General features: G+C 31.4%; 1 protein-coding gene across 1 annotated transcript in view; it reads left to right on the top strand.

The window, feature by feature from the left end:
- Nucleotides 1-17,318, top strand: part of LOC111630608 (protein spinster homolog 1-like) — a 42,127-nt gene continuing 24,809 nt past the window's right edge. The window contains exons 1-3 of the mRNA XM_023374739.1: nt 1-228; nt 9,141-9,343; nt 13,362-13,513. Coding sequence (XP_023230507.1) covers nt 51-228; nt 9,141-9,343; nt 13,362-13,513 — 533 coding nt within the window. The 5' untranslated portion in view covers nt 1-50. The remainder of the gene's footprint in view (nt 229-9,140; nt 9,344-13,361; nt 13,514-17,318) is intronic.

Raw genomic sequence — 17,318 nt, 5'->3', positions numbered from 1 at the left:
ATACGGTAAAGAGGCGGCGTGTGTTTGGCGGCGGTCGAGATCGGGAGAGGATGGACGAAACAGACAGAGTGACGGAAACGAAGAACGTAGCTTTAAATAACGTTTTGCGCGACGGAGGATCGGAAGCGGATAATGTCGCCAAAAAAAAGCGGAAAAACACTTATTTATGCGTTGTTATTTTATTTTTCATCAATTTGATTAACTACATGGATAGATACACCGTTGCCGGTAGGTACTGCACGCTTTTACGTTTAATTCGAATAGATAAAAATTCTTGAAATTACTAAGGGTAATCCTGTTGATATTGACCGACGTAAACTGCAGGATTACATACAAGGTATTTAAAATTTAACAAACGACTCTACGGTTAAAGTACTGTGTGTATCTGGATCTACTGCTATCGTTATCTCGTTGTATGAGTAAAAATCCCGTCTCGCCCATGTTTTTGCTTCGTCCAATGTTATGTTACTGATGATGGAGGATTTTTACTTTCCCGGCTGTTATACAATATAATATAAGGAACATACAGTGATAGGTCAAATTTTAACTCCCCTGCTTTGTCTTTCCTTTCTCCTCTTGCCTTTTGACATCCAAAAATGTAAACTATGCCTCCGTACAAAATTGTGCGTATGTGTCTACTTTGCATTGTATCTCCGAACTGGATGAACCGACAGTTTCGAAACTTGGCGGGATTATTTTTATATACGGGGCATCCACGATATTAAATTTTGGTACGTAAAAGTCCGTGGGTGGGGAGATAGTGGGGTCGGACTTAATGAAAGTTTTACTCGTCTTTAGCATTTATAATTTTTGGTACTTTTCTGTTAACGGTGTGGCTGTCAGCCATATTTTAGTTTTTATATAGTTCGTAAGTTCTTTACTTTTTTCTATTTTCTTCTTTTGTTTCTACTTTCTTATTTCCTTTCCATTGTCTCAAAGCAATTTCTACATGAACCATTACTGTTTGAGGGGGAGGATTACCCTTTCTAAGAATAAGAGTTGAACAAAGGAGGAAGAGATTAAGACTTCCTTGAATTTGGGGAGATAGACAAAGGGAGTAAGAGCCCAAGACAACGAGAGAGACGAGTAGTAGTCACTTTTTTTGGTTGGACCTCGGAGAAAGCAGATGTAGGACACAGCGCTCCAGACTCGAAAGAGGGTGAAAGAGAGGAGACTGCAGTTGTGAGAGAGAACCCTGCCAAGACTGAACACAGAAAGAGGTACGAGGATCCATTGGACATTAGAAGAGTGAGAGAATCCAGACATCAAACTGCTGGTTTACTAGAGAAAGAGAAGGGATCACGATTGTGAGGACAGAAATCGTTAAGGAGATCGATCAGACGACTTGAACCCGAGTACTTTCTGTTTACTTTCCTATTGTACCTTTGCTTTCCTAAGTCTATTCGTTTCTTTTCCTCATTATTTTAAGATAGGTGTAAGGTTAGTTTTAAGTTAGTCATTAGATTTATTTGGTTGTTCTGTGTTATGCGCACATGTGGTATATCCCTGTAAAATTAATAGGAGGCAACCCACTTCCCTGTATAGTTATTGAAGTGAAAATCTGTCGGGTTGGGATCGGTGTATTAAAAGAACCACATTCGGAAACAATTAAAAGAATATGTATCGTGTGCAATTTTGTTTGTGTTGTTTTTTGTAACAGTTACTCACTGACCCACAAATATCTTTCTGAACAACCACAATGGGATACTGGTTGACGTGCCAGTGAGATTCGAGCTCCGAACCGGGAGTTTTGCATCCTCCGGAATTGTCGATCCCCCGTACACCAGCAAAAAAGTCGGAGGAACCGTACCACTAGTGCAGCCCTTAGATGTTCGCCAACAAAGGCCGATTTGTAATGTTTGTTGGTGTGCCGCCGATGGACATTTCTTGTGCTCTGCTTCGTCATGTGCTTCGGTGCTTGCTACCACTCATGCCTCGGTGCCCGGGTGGGGCAAGCCTTAAACTATACAACTTCAAGGGTTCCACGAACAGTTAAGTGGGCTACTTGAAGCTGATGTGGTTGCTGAGACTAAATAGTTAATGTTGTCATGCATTGGATTAAAGTTAGATTGATGTCCTGTTAACGGAAAAGTACCATAATCTTTTTTTTAAAATAGCTCCTGCCATCAAAAATAAGTAAACCAACGTTTTGTATGGCATCTACGATGGACATTGTCAGGTTTAACTGATAGAACATATAATGGAAAGACAAAAAATTAAAATTAAAAATTTCTTAAATGGAATGTTTCTAAATTACGGATAGAGTACATGTAGAGTTGTGTGCTTTGGATATGAAATACTATCATGGGGAATTAAGTCAGCTTGAATGGCACTCTCTGGGTTGATGAAATTAAATCCATTTCCTTGAAGTTAACAGTTGTCCTTCTTTCAAGGGTTTCCTTTCATTATCTAATGTGTAGATGGCAAGCACCCATGTTAGAGATGTGCTTTCTGAGGCTTTACTCATGTTCTTTAATTTTTGCTTGGAGACTCCTACGGTGGCCACTATATATTTGTTTAAACTTTGTAGTCCTTGGTCCTCAACTGCAATACTATAAGCACCTGGTAGGTATTTTTTCTGTGTGGGGTCTTTTTCATTTCTAAAGAGTAAGAAAATAGTTGGGTGGTTTCTTTTAAAAACAATTCTGTGTTTGCTTTGTTGGACTATATATTTATGGATGGAACATCTGTTGTGCATTCTGCTTCATATGATTTATTGTTGGGTTGTATGTGACCAGTCAGTTGATTCTGGCAAAAGACTAGTGCTTTAATCAGATGTGCTGAGTTGCCATGTTGTTTAGCTTATTTCATGATGGTAACTTAGCTCCTCCTTCCTATCTCTTGTGGATAAACAGTGTGGGTAGGCTTTTAAATAAAGCTTTAAAAGCAGTGAGGTTATATAAGAATAGATTATGTGAACAGACATTGATGTAAATCAGACTATTTAAAGTTCTTATGAAAGTCCTTCATTAACAGTTGTCCTTGTTGTAGTGAAATATGGATATACAAAAAAATGTATATCAATATCCTGAAACCTAAATATTCCAATTCGTTCTAGACTGCATACTATTAATAACAAAACAAACTTGCTAATACACCTTATCTTGCAGCCGAAGTTTATTATTTCAAACGTTTTTGGTCATGTTAAATGACCTTTCTCAAGAAAAAGAAAGCAAATAAAAGATAAAACGTAAAATCGAACGCTTAGTACAAAAGAACCAATTTATCTTATTTTATCTTTTATTTTTCTTTTTCTTGAGAAAGGTCATTTAACATGACCGAAAACGTTTGAAATAATAAACTTCGGCTGCAAGATAAGGTGTATTAGTAAGTTTGTTTTATTACCTAAATATTCTGTTAGAAAGTAACATCTTATCTAAATACAGGTGGCCCTTGGTTTACGCCGCACTTCCGTCCCTACAAAAGCCGGCACAAATCGAATTGGCATAAAACGAACTCATATTTACACTGAGGTATAGGGTTAGATTCCACATAAGTGAAAAATACGCAAATAATTTTGTTTATTAATACAATATAATACAAAGTACAAATAAATTTAAGTTTTAAAATGTATTTTGTCATAAAATAAAGTTAAATGTTTTTATTAAAAATTTTAGTTTCGGATCTCTTACATTTTTCGGAAAAAGTATCCATCTTTAATTGTTTACATTTTTGTTTTCTTTCATTGAGAATTTCGGAATATCGTTGAATGGATGTGACGATGCTCCTTTTTACATTCGCACTTCGCTCCCAAGCATTGTCTAACTCACAAAGTTCAACCTTCAAACTTTCCATAGTCAAAAGGATACGTTAACCCGACTTAGAGCTATGGACGAGCGGAAACACTGATTGGTCGACCACCGGTCGCCATAGCACATATGTAAGGTCAGTTTGAGCGGGAAAATTAAGGAGAGATAGATATCATCTGGCCAACGAGAAGTAGATTTGTCTCATTAACATAGTTTTTGATCGCCGGAAGTGCTACTGCGTCGTAAGGTGTTTTCGTAAATGAACTGATACGGGATAAATTCAATGGCACTATGGATTCGGACGCCATTTATTGGACTATTAAGTTTGATAACTTGACTCGTGGGTACCTAAACGTTTAGTATTTTAATATTAATTTAATGCAAATGTATACATACCCAATAATATTAAACAGAAAAAATAAATACATTCAATAAAAATCTTTGTTTTAACGAATTTACAATGACACGGCTCGGTAAATACGTCAACACTGAAACAAAAATCAGTCTGGCATAGGGAAAATTGGGGAATTACACAGCAAAATCGTGAATTGTGCAGCGGCGTTATTGTGAATCGGTGTAAATTGAACCAGCGTAAACCGAGGGCTACCTGTATAATAGAAGCATCTCTCTATATGCCAGATTTGTAGCTGATAATATGCTCATAACATGGACAAGAATCCCAATATTCAGCAATTTATCAATGATATAAACTCAAATCCATATAGCTTGGCAATTAAATTAGAGCAAGAAAGCAACACTCGTGCACATTTTTCGGTCATTGTGTCGTGGTGTGGAGGACGAACAATAAATTTTAGTTATAACAATAAAAAAATAAAACAGGGTTTTATTTGTTTTTTTTTTTCAGGTGGTCCTACATACACCCGGTTCTTTTGGATCCCAAACTATGTTAACCATATATTTTCAATGCAGCCCGATATATCCTTTATATTTTTACAAAGGCACGTGTTTGCAACAACAAAAGGTTTACTTTGAGAGATATCTCCGCAATATTACGATTAACTTAAACAACCTTAACCTAACTTACATACTAAAGAAGAGAGTGAAAAAGAGGAAATACGAAGAAATAAGAAAAGTATAAAAGAAAGGTTGGTGAGGTACCCAGGTATTTTGAAAGTCTCCAGTCTTCTCTACATTGGAACTTGCGCTAAATTAGCCTTCCTCTCAGTTCCTTTCTGTACGAGCTCTTGAGAATTCAAGGTGTTCTTGAAGCCCTCAATCTTGGCGTCCGTCTAGTTTTTCCGTTTTCAGACGACCTGAAGTCTGCTCTTTGTCCCACTCGGCGACAACTTCGATTTGTCCTTTTCTTTGTCTGTTCTCCTTGGACGCTGTCTGGCAAATGTATCTTTCTCTCTTCCTAACGTTCTCAGGGCTTCTTTGTATTCCTTTGTTTCTTCCCTTCGTCCTTGGACAAAGGTTGTCCCCCACCCATAGAGAAAGAATGAGTGAGAAAGTTCTAGAAACATAGACGTGAAAGACAAAGGATTTAGATTAATATAAAACTTATATCTAACCCCTATGTACATAGGCATGGCTTACCACCACAATTGTACTCGTCTTGAAGATAGGGGGTCATTATCACCAACATCTACAGGAAGTTATCTTATAACTCACTATTTATCCCTTGAGCTTCCTATGATCCAAGTAACTACAAGCTGGTAACCTTTAGGACTCTTATTAAATGAGCCCACATGCATTGTCAAACTGTACAAGAGCTATAGTACATCAAAACACTTGGCCACCTATTTGGTATCAAACTGTGCATTATAATGACTAAGATCAAGAGATATAGGCTGAAAACAGAATGTACAGAAAAAAGACACACACACTGGATATACAAGTATTAAATTTATGTCATCTCTCCAGCACATATACAGAAAACTTGTTGTTAAGCTCTGCAATCTCACTTGTGACATTCCATATTACTCAGCATTCATTCAGTTATTAGTAGACAGTTAGCAGAAGTCAAAGCTAGTGAAAGATACTGTCTGAGAACTTTTGATTTTTGGGCACTATTCATCAGAGAGGCAGGAACCTACATTTCTATAATAGTTCTTTTGGAAAGTTTGTTAGGATGTAATTTATTTCATCTTATAGGAGTAACAGGTCCTGTTTTAGTGCATTTGATTATCCATGAGTCATACTTTTAACTTAAAGGAAAATATTTCAAACAGAAAAAAGATGTGCCCATATGCCATCCAATAGCAAGGCTTATGGCTAAGTTGGTTGTCAGAGAGGCAGAAAAAAGAATGCTCAGGACATTCCAGAGTAAAATAAAGTTTATAGCAAGGAATGTTAATGATTTTTTGGTAATATGGAATATTACAAGTGAAATTGCAGAGTTTGTCAACAAATTTTCTGAAAAATGTTTAGGTCTTAAACTGATCAAGAATCAGATGCTAAAGTTAATTTCTTGGACTTGTGGGTAGAAAAGAAGGATGATATGGTTAGAACTTTGATTTATAGGAAGTACATTTACAAGCCAATTTACATACTGTGAGACCCAAAGGATCCATTAACCTGTTAATATATTTGTTGGAATAAAAAAGATTGTATTGTTGTTTACAGTAGTCTATTAAGCTAGAGTTCTCCAGTCAGTATTCTGTCAATGAATACATGTTTAAGGACTCATATGCTACATCAGACATTTAGTGTAAAATGCATCTGGTGTCATGTATTTCATATGCATTGTGAAGCACACTGTGTCCAGTAGTGCACATTATGTCAATTACACACACTATTTCAAGAAAAAATACTTTGTCAGTCCATAAAAACTATAATGTTGCACCAATGTGATTGCTATATGTTATCTCCTGAATTTTATGCCAGTTACAGAGAGCAATTGAATGGATGCATGATACAGCAAAGTAAAATTTACTATATTTATGTCTGTTTTAGTCCACTTTGTCTCAGTGCTTTTCATATACTTATTTATGGATATCTGTGGAATTATGACAATATTCTGATGTCATAAAGACAAGGATCATCTGGACTAACACCCCTGACCGTGCTGTTTGAATCAAGCAGTGTATTACATTTAAAATGATACATGTAAGTCTTAGTGCTTGTGGAATCCACATGCTGCTGTAATGCATTTCTTATTTCTCCATAAAGAATAATTATTTCACAGTAGTGTTTGTGAGTATGAGACATTTGCCACAGTACTGTAAGAATTAGCAGATTACATGATGTGGCTCTTTAATAGGGAAATGCTACACATGATTTGTTAGGATTAAATTTTAAATTTGCATCATGTTCTTTCATTGGAAAATTTAAATATTATTGTGATTTACACATGTCCCTTTTGAAAAATTAATAAATTAAAAATATATATATAAACTTAAAGGTGTACAGAGGACAGATATTTTCTATGACGTTTAATAACAAAGGTCAAAACCAGAATCTTGCATATTGTCCAAATAAATGATAAAATATTTTATCTTTGATATAGAAATAAACATATATAATGTTTCATTTATGAACTAATATATATATATTTTATGATTATTACCAATCTGTAATTTCATTTTAAGAAATTGAAATTACTCAAAATATACAATTAAACATTATAAATGTCTCTTAATATAATCCACAATTCTCAAAATTTATAATTATTCTTAATCCTTAATAAACCTTAAAAGTGAATTGGTTTGATTAGATAAATTTATTTATTTAATATTGATTATTTTTATCAACAGCAAATATTCAGTAATATATTAGTTTGTAATACAAAACATTTTAAAACAGTAATTAAATAAAATTTTCTTATTACATTTTGCAACAAAATTTGTATAAATATAGTAATTATTTTTAACTTTATAATCGGTGATTAAACAAATTTTGTTTATGGCTTTTTGATAAATCCTACATTCTGTGAAGTACATATTTAACAGACTATTGTAACTGTATGCCATTTTTGTATATATATTAATTTAAGATTAGTTTTAGTCTTCTTTGTTCTATTTTCTTCTAGAACTTTCCTTTCTAATCATTTTCCCTTGGGTAGTGATGACCAATTCTTGGAACAAAAGAAAGAAAAGAGATGTGATGGTTGTTCTCCAGGTCACAAATGGCCATGACTGGAGGATCAAAGATAGTCTGAAGAACCAAAGTGGACTCTATCATAGTTACAAGAGAGACAGATGCCTCAACAAGGCACCAGAATTAATTCAGTGAAGAGGATAACGAGAGAGATTTCCAAAAGAATTCATTGTGGTATCCCACCCAAGTCATGGATTACAGCAAAACTTGGATACCCTGCTTTTTACTAATCCCTATCTTTATAATTTCTCAGCTCTATCTATTATCTCCTTTCTTCTCTAGTTTGTAAGTTAGTATATAAGCATTAGTTATAGTTTTTTGGATATTATCTGTACATATATATTTCAAACAGTCCTTTGTAATTTTCCGCCGTTAATCACTAATATAAGCAGTGTCGTACTTATTGACTAATGAGTTGGAATCCACAAAGAACCTGTTCAAAATACGTGAAATAAAAATATTGTTACTAAATATTTTTTGTATGTTTCCTTTGTTGGTCTACATGCATTTTGTGTGAACATTACACTATGAAAATAAGTGGAATATGATTTATTGGGAAACTTTGTGGGGTAGGATGAAGTTTGTGAGATGATATGTGTGTCAATGTTTTTATTGTTAGCTTTAGTCATTATTTTTACTGATGTAAGAAATGCAGTTTTCATAAGATGGTTGAGTGTGTTGCATGTGTAGATGAGTCAGAGATGTGAATTAGTTTTTTTTTGGTAGTAGATGTGGTAGTTAGGAATGACAATGATCATAGATCAGGGGTAGCAAACCTGTGGCACATTGGAAAAATTATCTGGCAGATAATGTATCATATAATTTCAGTTTATTACCTGTCTTTTTCAATTATTCTTTTGGTTTATCATACATTTACTGTAATTAAAGCATATTCATTTTATTTATTTAAACATAGTTATTTGAAGTATAGAACTTTGGCATTCATAAACATTTTTAAACATAAGTACATATACTATATGGCACATGGACTCAAAAAGGTTTGCCTGTTGTAGATCATCGATATAACATGATAAATGATCTAACAGCTACTAAGTTAATTCATTTGTATATCTCCTGATGATGGACTTGGTTGTCTCAAATAGCTATAGAATAATTCATAAATAAAGATGAACTCCAGAAAAGCAATTTGTTTTTGTTAAAAATAAACATATATCTTCATGAAAGTATATCTTCTATATATCATATAGTGATAAGATTCATCTGTATTTGTTTTATTAGTTCTGATATTAACTGTAATATCTCTATTATTGTTTGTATATTATATCAAGAAATTTGAGTAATACCTGTACTTAATTGATTTATTTATTTTAGGTGTTCTACTCAAAGTCAAGCTATTTTATAATTTAAATGATTCTGATGCTGGGTTATTACAAACATCATTTGTCATTAGTTACATGATCATGGCACCATTATTTGGCTATCTTGGTGATAGATATAATAGAAAAATTATAATAATATGTGGAATTTTGTTTTGGAGTGTTACTACATTGGCTGGATCATTTGTTCCTGCAGAGGTAAATAATTTTGTTTTATTAATAAGAGATTATATATATATACATTCGACCCCCTATAACACTGTTGATAATTCCGTTTTATATGAATTTCGTGTTGTACGAGTCACTTAGATTTTACAAATACGTGAGCCGTTCGCAGCCCGGCACACGTATTTGTAAAATCTAAGTAACTCGTACAACACGGAATTCATATAAAATGGAATTATCAAGAATGTTGTAGGGGGGTCGACTGTATTTCAATCATACTATAATGAAGTCTACTTAACAGAAATTTTTCACTTTTAAATTTATTTTAAGAGGAATAGCTGAAGCTTTAGAAGACTTACATAAAAAATATAATTTTTTTTGAGTCTATTTTTTTATTCTGTTCACAGTCCAACTCAGAAGTAACAGTAAACTGGCTTGAAGATATAACCAAATCTTCATTAAAACAACAATTATAGATTATTAAAAAATTTATACAAAGTTAAAAATGATCAAAATGCTGACCTATTCAGGATTCGGTGCTTTCAACTATTAAGGACATATTGAAGCGGTGAGCAAAGCAGTGAAAATAAACAAATGTATTCATAGTTGTAAGCTTCTTGCCTCTAAAACATTAATAATTATCACAATAGTCAGTTAGTAGAGATATGAGGCTTATTAAACTGCAATGGAGCCAAGTAATTGAGATCACATTGCAGTTTGATACTCATATCTTTAACAACTGGCTATTGAGATAATTATTAAATAAATGTATTCATGTTAAGACAACATATAGTGAGGCATACTGCATCAATTCCTTAGTAGATTGCATGATGTTTGTATAATAGACAGTGATATTATAGTAAAGAAAAGTGATGCATTAAAACAAGTTTGATTTCTTTGCTTTTATTATTGTTCATGCATATAAATTTATATAAATGTCCATTTTTATCTATATTAGTGTTTTTGCTGAAAACAACCTCTGGGATCAAAAAGATTTTAATCATCACATCAGTTTAGATAAATTGTAAGATGATACATTTTATCAAAATATAATCAAATGTTGAAATACTCATTTGAAATATGAATGGACTTATTTGGATGTTCATGTAGTTCATACAAATGATGAAATACATCTTTACCTTTACTTTTATTTATTACACGAGTATTACAGCTTCTAGTTTTACTTATATTTTTTAATAAATACCAAATTTTTTAGCACAAGTTTTCTCCAAAATAGCAAGTCCATGTTTTTGGAAGTAGTTATTGCTTGATTTAAAACTCCTCACTAAGGGTGCATTTGGAAATTCTAACCGGTGTTTAGAAATTGTAACTCGAATAACCAACCACATTTAAAAATTACAGTTATGATATCACCGGTTGTTCTATAGTACTTACTGAAGTAACCACAGTGATAAAGCAGTTACATTGGTTATATTGAATTACAAGATGGCTGGCACATTGTATCATGTGATGAATGTGGTTGTGATTTTAAAAATTTAAAGAAAATAAAAAACAACATTGTTTCCATGACACAAAGTGATCAAGATCAGAAAGCCATGTCGTCTCAAATTTCAGATGACACAAGACAGCAAGGAAAATGGCCAGCAATTGCTACAAAATTATTGATTTGACAGTATAAACTAAATGAAAACAAATTTTTCTCCGACACTTGTCAAAAAAGTCTATAAGTTCATTTTTATCTTTTGATGAACTTTTCGAATCTTCATCATCATATGATTCTTAATTGGTATTCAAGAGCAATGACAGAATTAATATCATCTCCTCTCGACTTTCCTCCATGTTGAACACCACAAAATAACCAGTGTGTTTAAAAATGCGCTAATTGCCTGGAATAACTGGCTAAGACCAATGTCAGTCACCACTACAACAGTGTTACTGGTTAGTTTTCAAACATGCCCCAAGTATATGCAACTCTATTATCCAGTAGAAACTGTTTCTCCAGTTTGCTCTATGCATTCTTGGCTGCTTTGTTTACCACTTCAGTATGTGTTTAGCCTGAAGAGACAACTGCACCATAAACAGTAATGCTTTATTCAAAATCAAACATCTTCAGTCTATTTGATAGACCATTTTCAATATAGAACATGCCAAACAAACTTGCATTATTTATCAATCTGAAACAAGGCTAATTTACAGTAATGATTATTGTAAAACTATATGTTCAGTTATGACACCAATTTCTTACAAATTTATTTGTTTGGTGAATTAAATAGAAGTACTTTTGACATTTCAAAATGTCTTTCTCAGGCAATAAAAGAATATATATAAAATTTAAATATTGATTTTAAAATCTCTTTATGTTATGTGAACATAAAAATGTTTTTAACCTAAATGTGTTAGCTTTTGCATGTATATGATAAAGATTTTGGTTTAAATTTAAAACAAATACAGAAAGTGTTATCAATATATAAAATGTGAATAAAGAATAAATAAAATATGAAAATGGATAACTAAGATAAGGTTAAGTAAAATAAAATATATATGTGGTTAAAACAAAAATAAATCTAGATAAAAATTAGGGTTTTAAGTTTTTATAAAGTGTTATCCATAGCAAAGATTGAATGGGGATCCAACTAGGTAACTAGCAATGCATCTGTATGGTAAGCAGGAGTTGTGAGCTTGATCCTGCTTTGGGCAAATTGTTTCTTCAATAATAATTTAAATTTAAATTATTAAATTAAAAATTAAATTTATTTCTTATTATTAAATTTATTATTAGATGGAGGTCTAACTGCAAACCTATAGCCAAATTATTTTATTTCTAATCTTTAAATTAACCTAATTACAGCCCAATAAATAATCCAGAAGTTCATTTGGCATATATACTAGAATTGGGTTGATGTTTGTGTTGTTGTTCTATATTTGAAGTATCTATCAGATTCTCTTTAAAATTTAATAATTTTGAATGTTTTAGAAGAAAAGATTTGCCCAGAGCAGGACTATAACTCAAAACTTTTGTTTACCATGCAAATATATTACCAGTTATTTTACACGGACTTCCAATAAATCTTTGTAAAACAATTAAGATATAATCATACAAATCACTTGCCATGCTAACTAGGAAAGTTGTTATGCCATGACTTTGTCAACTTAAGCTTTCACCCCATCATGGTATACTGTATATATTTGTATAAGCAATTAAGTTTGACTATTGTATTGATCAAATCATTTAATAATGCCAAATTATTTTAGACTGTAAGTTGAGAAAAATTTTCTAAATTAAAATCCAAAATGATAAATGATTTGATTAATATGAAAGTTTAGGCTTGGTCATTTATTTATGTGAAATATTAATTGTAATTGTAAATTTACATTTTGCTTTAATAAATATAATTGTAAATAATCTTGTTTAATTGATTAATCTATTAAATTAATCAAATTGTAAATTTTTACAAATAATTTACAAGTACCGGATAATAAAGGNTTGGTCATTTATTTATGTGAAATATTAATTGTAATTGTAAATGCCATTTTGAATAATGACTAAAATGGCTGTGCAGCCTGATAAATATTGATTAATCTATTAAATTAATCAAATTGTAAATTTTTACAAATAATTTACAAGTACCGGATAATAAAGGTTTAGTAAGTGCGATTTTATTAGAATACTGGTATTCAGAGTAGAAGATTTTTGATCTATTAAATTAGTCAACTTATTAAATATAATGAGTTTAAACTCATTATATTTAATAAGTTGGCTTGATCTATTAGTAGAATATATTGTATATATTAATGCATTAAAATCTAATTTATTTAATACTTTACTAAACATTCTACTATCAGAGTTTTTAATTAACTAAGCTATTCTTGTTCACATTACTTTGGATAATTGAAACTTTACTATATTTAATATTTCAATTTTGGTATAAAAACATTACATATGTGCACAAACATCATTGGGGTTCATATTACATATGTGCACCCACACACATGTATCATGCGCACATGCACATTATATATATAAATATATAATAATTATATATGATAATAAATATAATTAAAATACATATGTAAATTTTTTTTTAAATAGCATTTCAAATTATTTTTATTTTTACGAGCTTTGGTTGGAACAGGAGAAGCAAGTTACTCTACAATTGCACCAACCATCATTGCTGATCTTTTTTCACACTCAACAAGATCTACAATGCTAGCCATTTTTTACTTTGCTATTCCTATTGGGAGGTATGTTTAAACTTAAAATTTATGTTTTGTTCAGTAAAATAGAATAAAATAATAGAAAAAAGTTATTTTATCAATTGAAATAGTTAGTTTCAAAGTAATTAAACACTTATTTCAATAGATTCAGATTTATGTACAATTTTATCTGAACAAAGCAGCATCAATTTCCTAGTACAAAAAATGCCCGAAGGAGTTTGTTTCAGTGTATACCACAAGTTTAATCTATGTCCTCCTCACATTATATCATCCATTTCATTCCAACAGCCTGGCTACATAAATAACACCATAGCTGCACTTATTCATAGAACCTGCATATTACCAACATTGCAACATTTGGTACAATTGTAAACGGTTACAATTTATTAATATGACAATGCATAGGGCAGGATACACTTATTCAAGTGCATTCACACCCATGTTCAAAAATTCCTTTTCCCACCATCAAAATTAGAAATAATAATAAAGGATCACATTTATATATGCCCTTCCATCCCATATCTTGGATCTGTGTTCTTATACATCACCAGGTTTCAAAACTCTGGATTTAACCTTCCAATAAAATTACAACTACCCTTATGCAGAATACTATATAATGACAGGGACAAATTAACTACATTAGAAAAATCAGGCATATACATAATTCCCTTACAACACCAAAACAATGATGAAAAAGTGATATATACCAGGACCATAAGTGATCAAAAGCCCCTTTAATGTCGAAGAATATTCCTAATACGTATTTGCTACAAGACTTTTCAACTATTTCATATAGATGCATTAATGCATCCTCTGTTGAACACCCCTTTTTGAAGCCATACAGGTGCTCATTATTATACTTTGTTATTACAGACTCCAGTCTGTTTTTAATGATGCACTCAAAGATTTTACCTAACAGAACAAGATATACAAATAAAGTGGAATGAGGCCAGTATCGTTAGACTGACTAAGAACCCTAACACTATTAGGTTATTAGAAATGTTGAAAATTTTTAAAGCCAACCAGAAATTATTTTGTATCAACCATAGGGATGTGGACATCTTGCCTAAAGCATGGAAGTCCTATATGAAATGTAACCTGGACTTGGTCCTCTAATCATTTTGGTTTATATTAATCTTTATTGTTATTTTTATTTCTAATTATTAATTGTTAATTATAATCTTAATTTTAATTTTTTTTCTTTAAGATACTGTTCTCTTAGAACACTATTTAATTTTTAAATTATTTTTGTTGAATTTGATATTCTTATGTTCTTTTATTTTAAATGGTGTAATTCACTGAGGAAGCCCTATTGTATTAGGTTGAAAACATTATGATTTATTAAATTTACTGCTGGAATTACAAGGTGATCTGCTTATTACTGTTTCTCCAGTTAGATCCTGTTTATTTAAATTTTGAACAGTTTTCAATTTATTGTAAGAAAAATAACTAATGAGTAAAAATGTGATTTCTTTTATACATATGCCTGAAAAATGAAGTTCAGCTTTAATAAGGAGTCTATATTTATTGAAAATAAAAACTGCTTTTAATACAGTAGAGTGTCGATTATCCGAAAGTCAATTATTCGAAAGAATTCCAGTCGGCAAATTTAAATTTTCGCCAGTGCTGTGGCACTGCAATCTTTGGCTATGTCTTGGGCTACTCAAATATTTTGCTTTTGATACTAAATTAACTTCTGAAGTATAATTTTTTTATTGTTCTTATATTTTTCAATATATTTATTTTGTTTGTACAAAATAAAAAAATAATTTTTAACGATACAATGGTGTTCGTTAGGCTTAACATCGATGAAAATTCAACGCAAAGCGACACGCAATGGAGAAACATTTCAACATCGGACACGTTAAACTATTTTTTTGTACATAATCGGTTATCCGAAATATCAGTTATCCGAACATCCCCAGTCCCCAATTTATTTGGATAATCGACGCTCTACTGTAATTATATTTGCAGACATTATACTTTTGCATCTAATAACTAGATTTGGTATATAACGCATCTGTATTTTAGAACCCTTGTTTAACTCTAATTAGTCGTTTTCTACAAAAATTACGTATGTTTTCAATCTTTCTTTCTCTTTGGATCTTTTTTAGGTCCAAATTAGTCTATTTTGTAGAAAATGTTAATTCGTTTTCTAAAAAAAGACTTATTAAAGTTAAACAAGGGTTTTAAAATACAGGTGTTTTATGTACAGAAACTCCAATCTATAAAGAGTGTATGATAGATTTGGTATATTCCAATAATAAAACATCACCAATAATGGTAACGTAAGTTTGCTTTGTGTGAATTGTAGGTATTTCTAAATTGATTAATTAAAATGAAAGCTGCAATCTTTTACATATGAATATTGGAAATTAAAACCACCTGTCTATTTTTAGACAAAATTAATTCATGCTATTTTTTGATTTAATTATTAAAGTATTTGATATAATTTAATGTATTATCTCACTACATAACCCCTGGAAAAAGTTTTTGAATAGCAACAGCTATGCAAAAATTATTAATTGCAGGAATTTTTTATTTGTTAAAAAATAATTCAAGAGTAATAAAAATTTTGGGGTTTATTTCTAATGTTAAGAGCTATTATTGTGCAAAATATCACACTGGAAAAATAATTCAGAATATAAAAAAGAAAATTTTGTCCAATCCTAGTCTGGAAAAACTTTTGAAACATTCTCATCTTAGGAAAAAGTTTTCAAACATAATAGAAAAAAATAAAATGAAAATTCTTTAGTATTTGTTGTGCCTCCTTTGGCTTTAGTAACACATTTAATGTGGGATGGCAATAATTTAACAAGTTCTGAGCAATAGTTATCATTAATTTTCTTCCAACTCTGCAACAAAGTAGCTTCCAATTTTTTGTAGTAGATCATATTTCATCCTCAAAAATTTTCAGTTTAGCACAGATTTTCAATAACATTGGGCTGTTTGGTAGTCAAGGCAATAATTTAATATTTTGCTTTATCAAAAATTCTTTGACATTTTTTGTATAATGACAACTGGTGTTATCATCCTGGAAAACAATGTCCTCATTCCCAAATTGGTTTTCCACCACAGGAATTAAATAAGTGTCCAAAATTTCTTTGTACACTTTGTCATTTACAGTTTCTTTTAGAATACACAGTTCTCCTTTGTCTTTTTCTGACTTGTAGCTCCATATTATAAGACCAACAAGAAATTTCTTATGTGAAAGACATTCTTGTAGAAACTTTATATCTGCTCTGTGCCATACAAATTGTCTAGCATTGTCTCTACATCCAACAGAGGCTGCTTTTATCTGAAAAAAATAACTTTCTTCCAGTCATTAATACAGTAGACCCTCCTATAACATGGTAGATATGTTCCGTGTTTTATGAATTTCATGTTGTACGAGTCACTTAAATACATGAGCCAATCACAGCCTGGCATGTATTCAGTTTAGTGACTATGGCTGTTTGAAAGGTTTTTTCCATAAAATTAATCGATTCTAGACTAATTTGACTCAACATTTCCAAAACACATATACAGTAGATCCCCCTATAAGACAGGTTCCTATAATTACGATTCCTATAAGACGGCGAAAAAATTGTGGCGGTATCCGTAAACAACGGTAAAAAAACTCCTATAATTACATAAAACGTCATCGGGCAGCCGAACTACTTTCCGCCGTCCAGTGCCACGCTACGGACAGTTTAGGTGGGTAAATTGAGTTTAGTATTGTCTGTACATATAATTATATATAAATTATATATAAATTAGGTACTGTATATATAATTATATATTAACTTAATTTATTGTAACTTTATTATAATTATATATATACTTTCCGCCG

Source organism: Centruroides sculpturatus, unplaced genomic scaffold, assembly GCF_000671375.1.
Source record: "Centruroides sculpturatus isolate CEXI.00-Female unplaced genomic scaffold, Cexi_2.0 scaffold683, whole genome shotgun sequence".
NCBI lineage: Eukaryota > Metazoa > Arthropoda > Arachnida > Scorpiones > Buthidae > Centruroides > Centruroides sculpturatus.
This window is presented reverse-complemented; position numbering and strand designations above follow the sequence as displayed.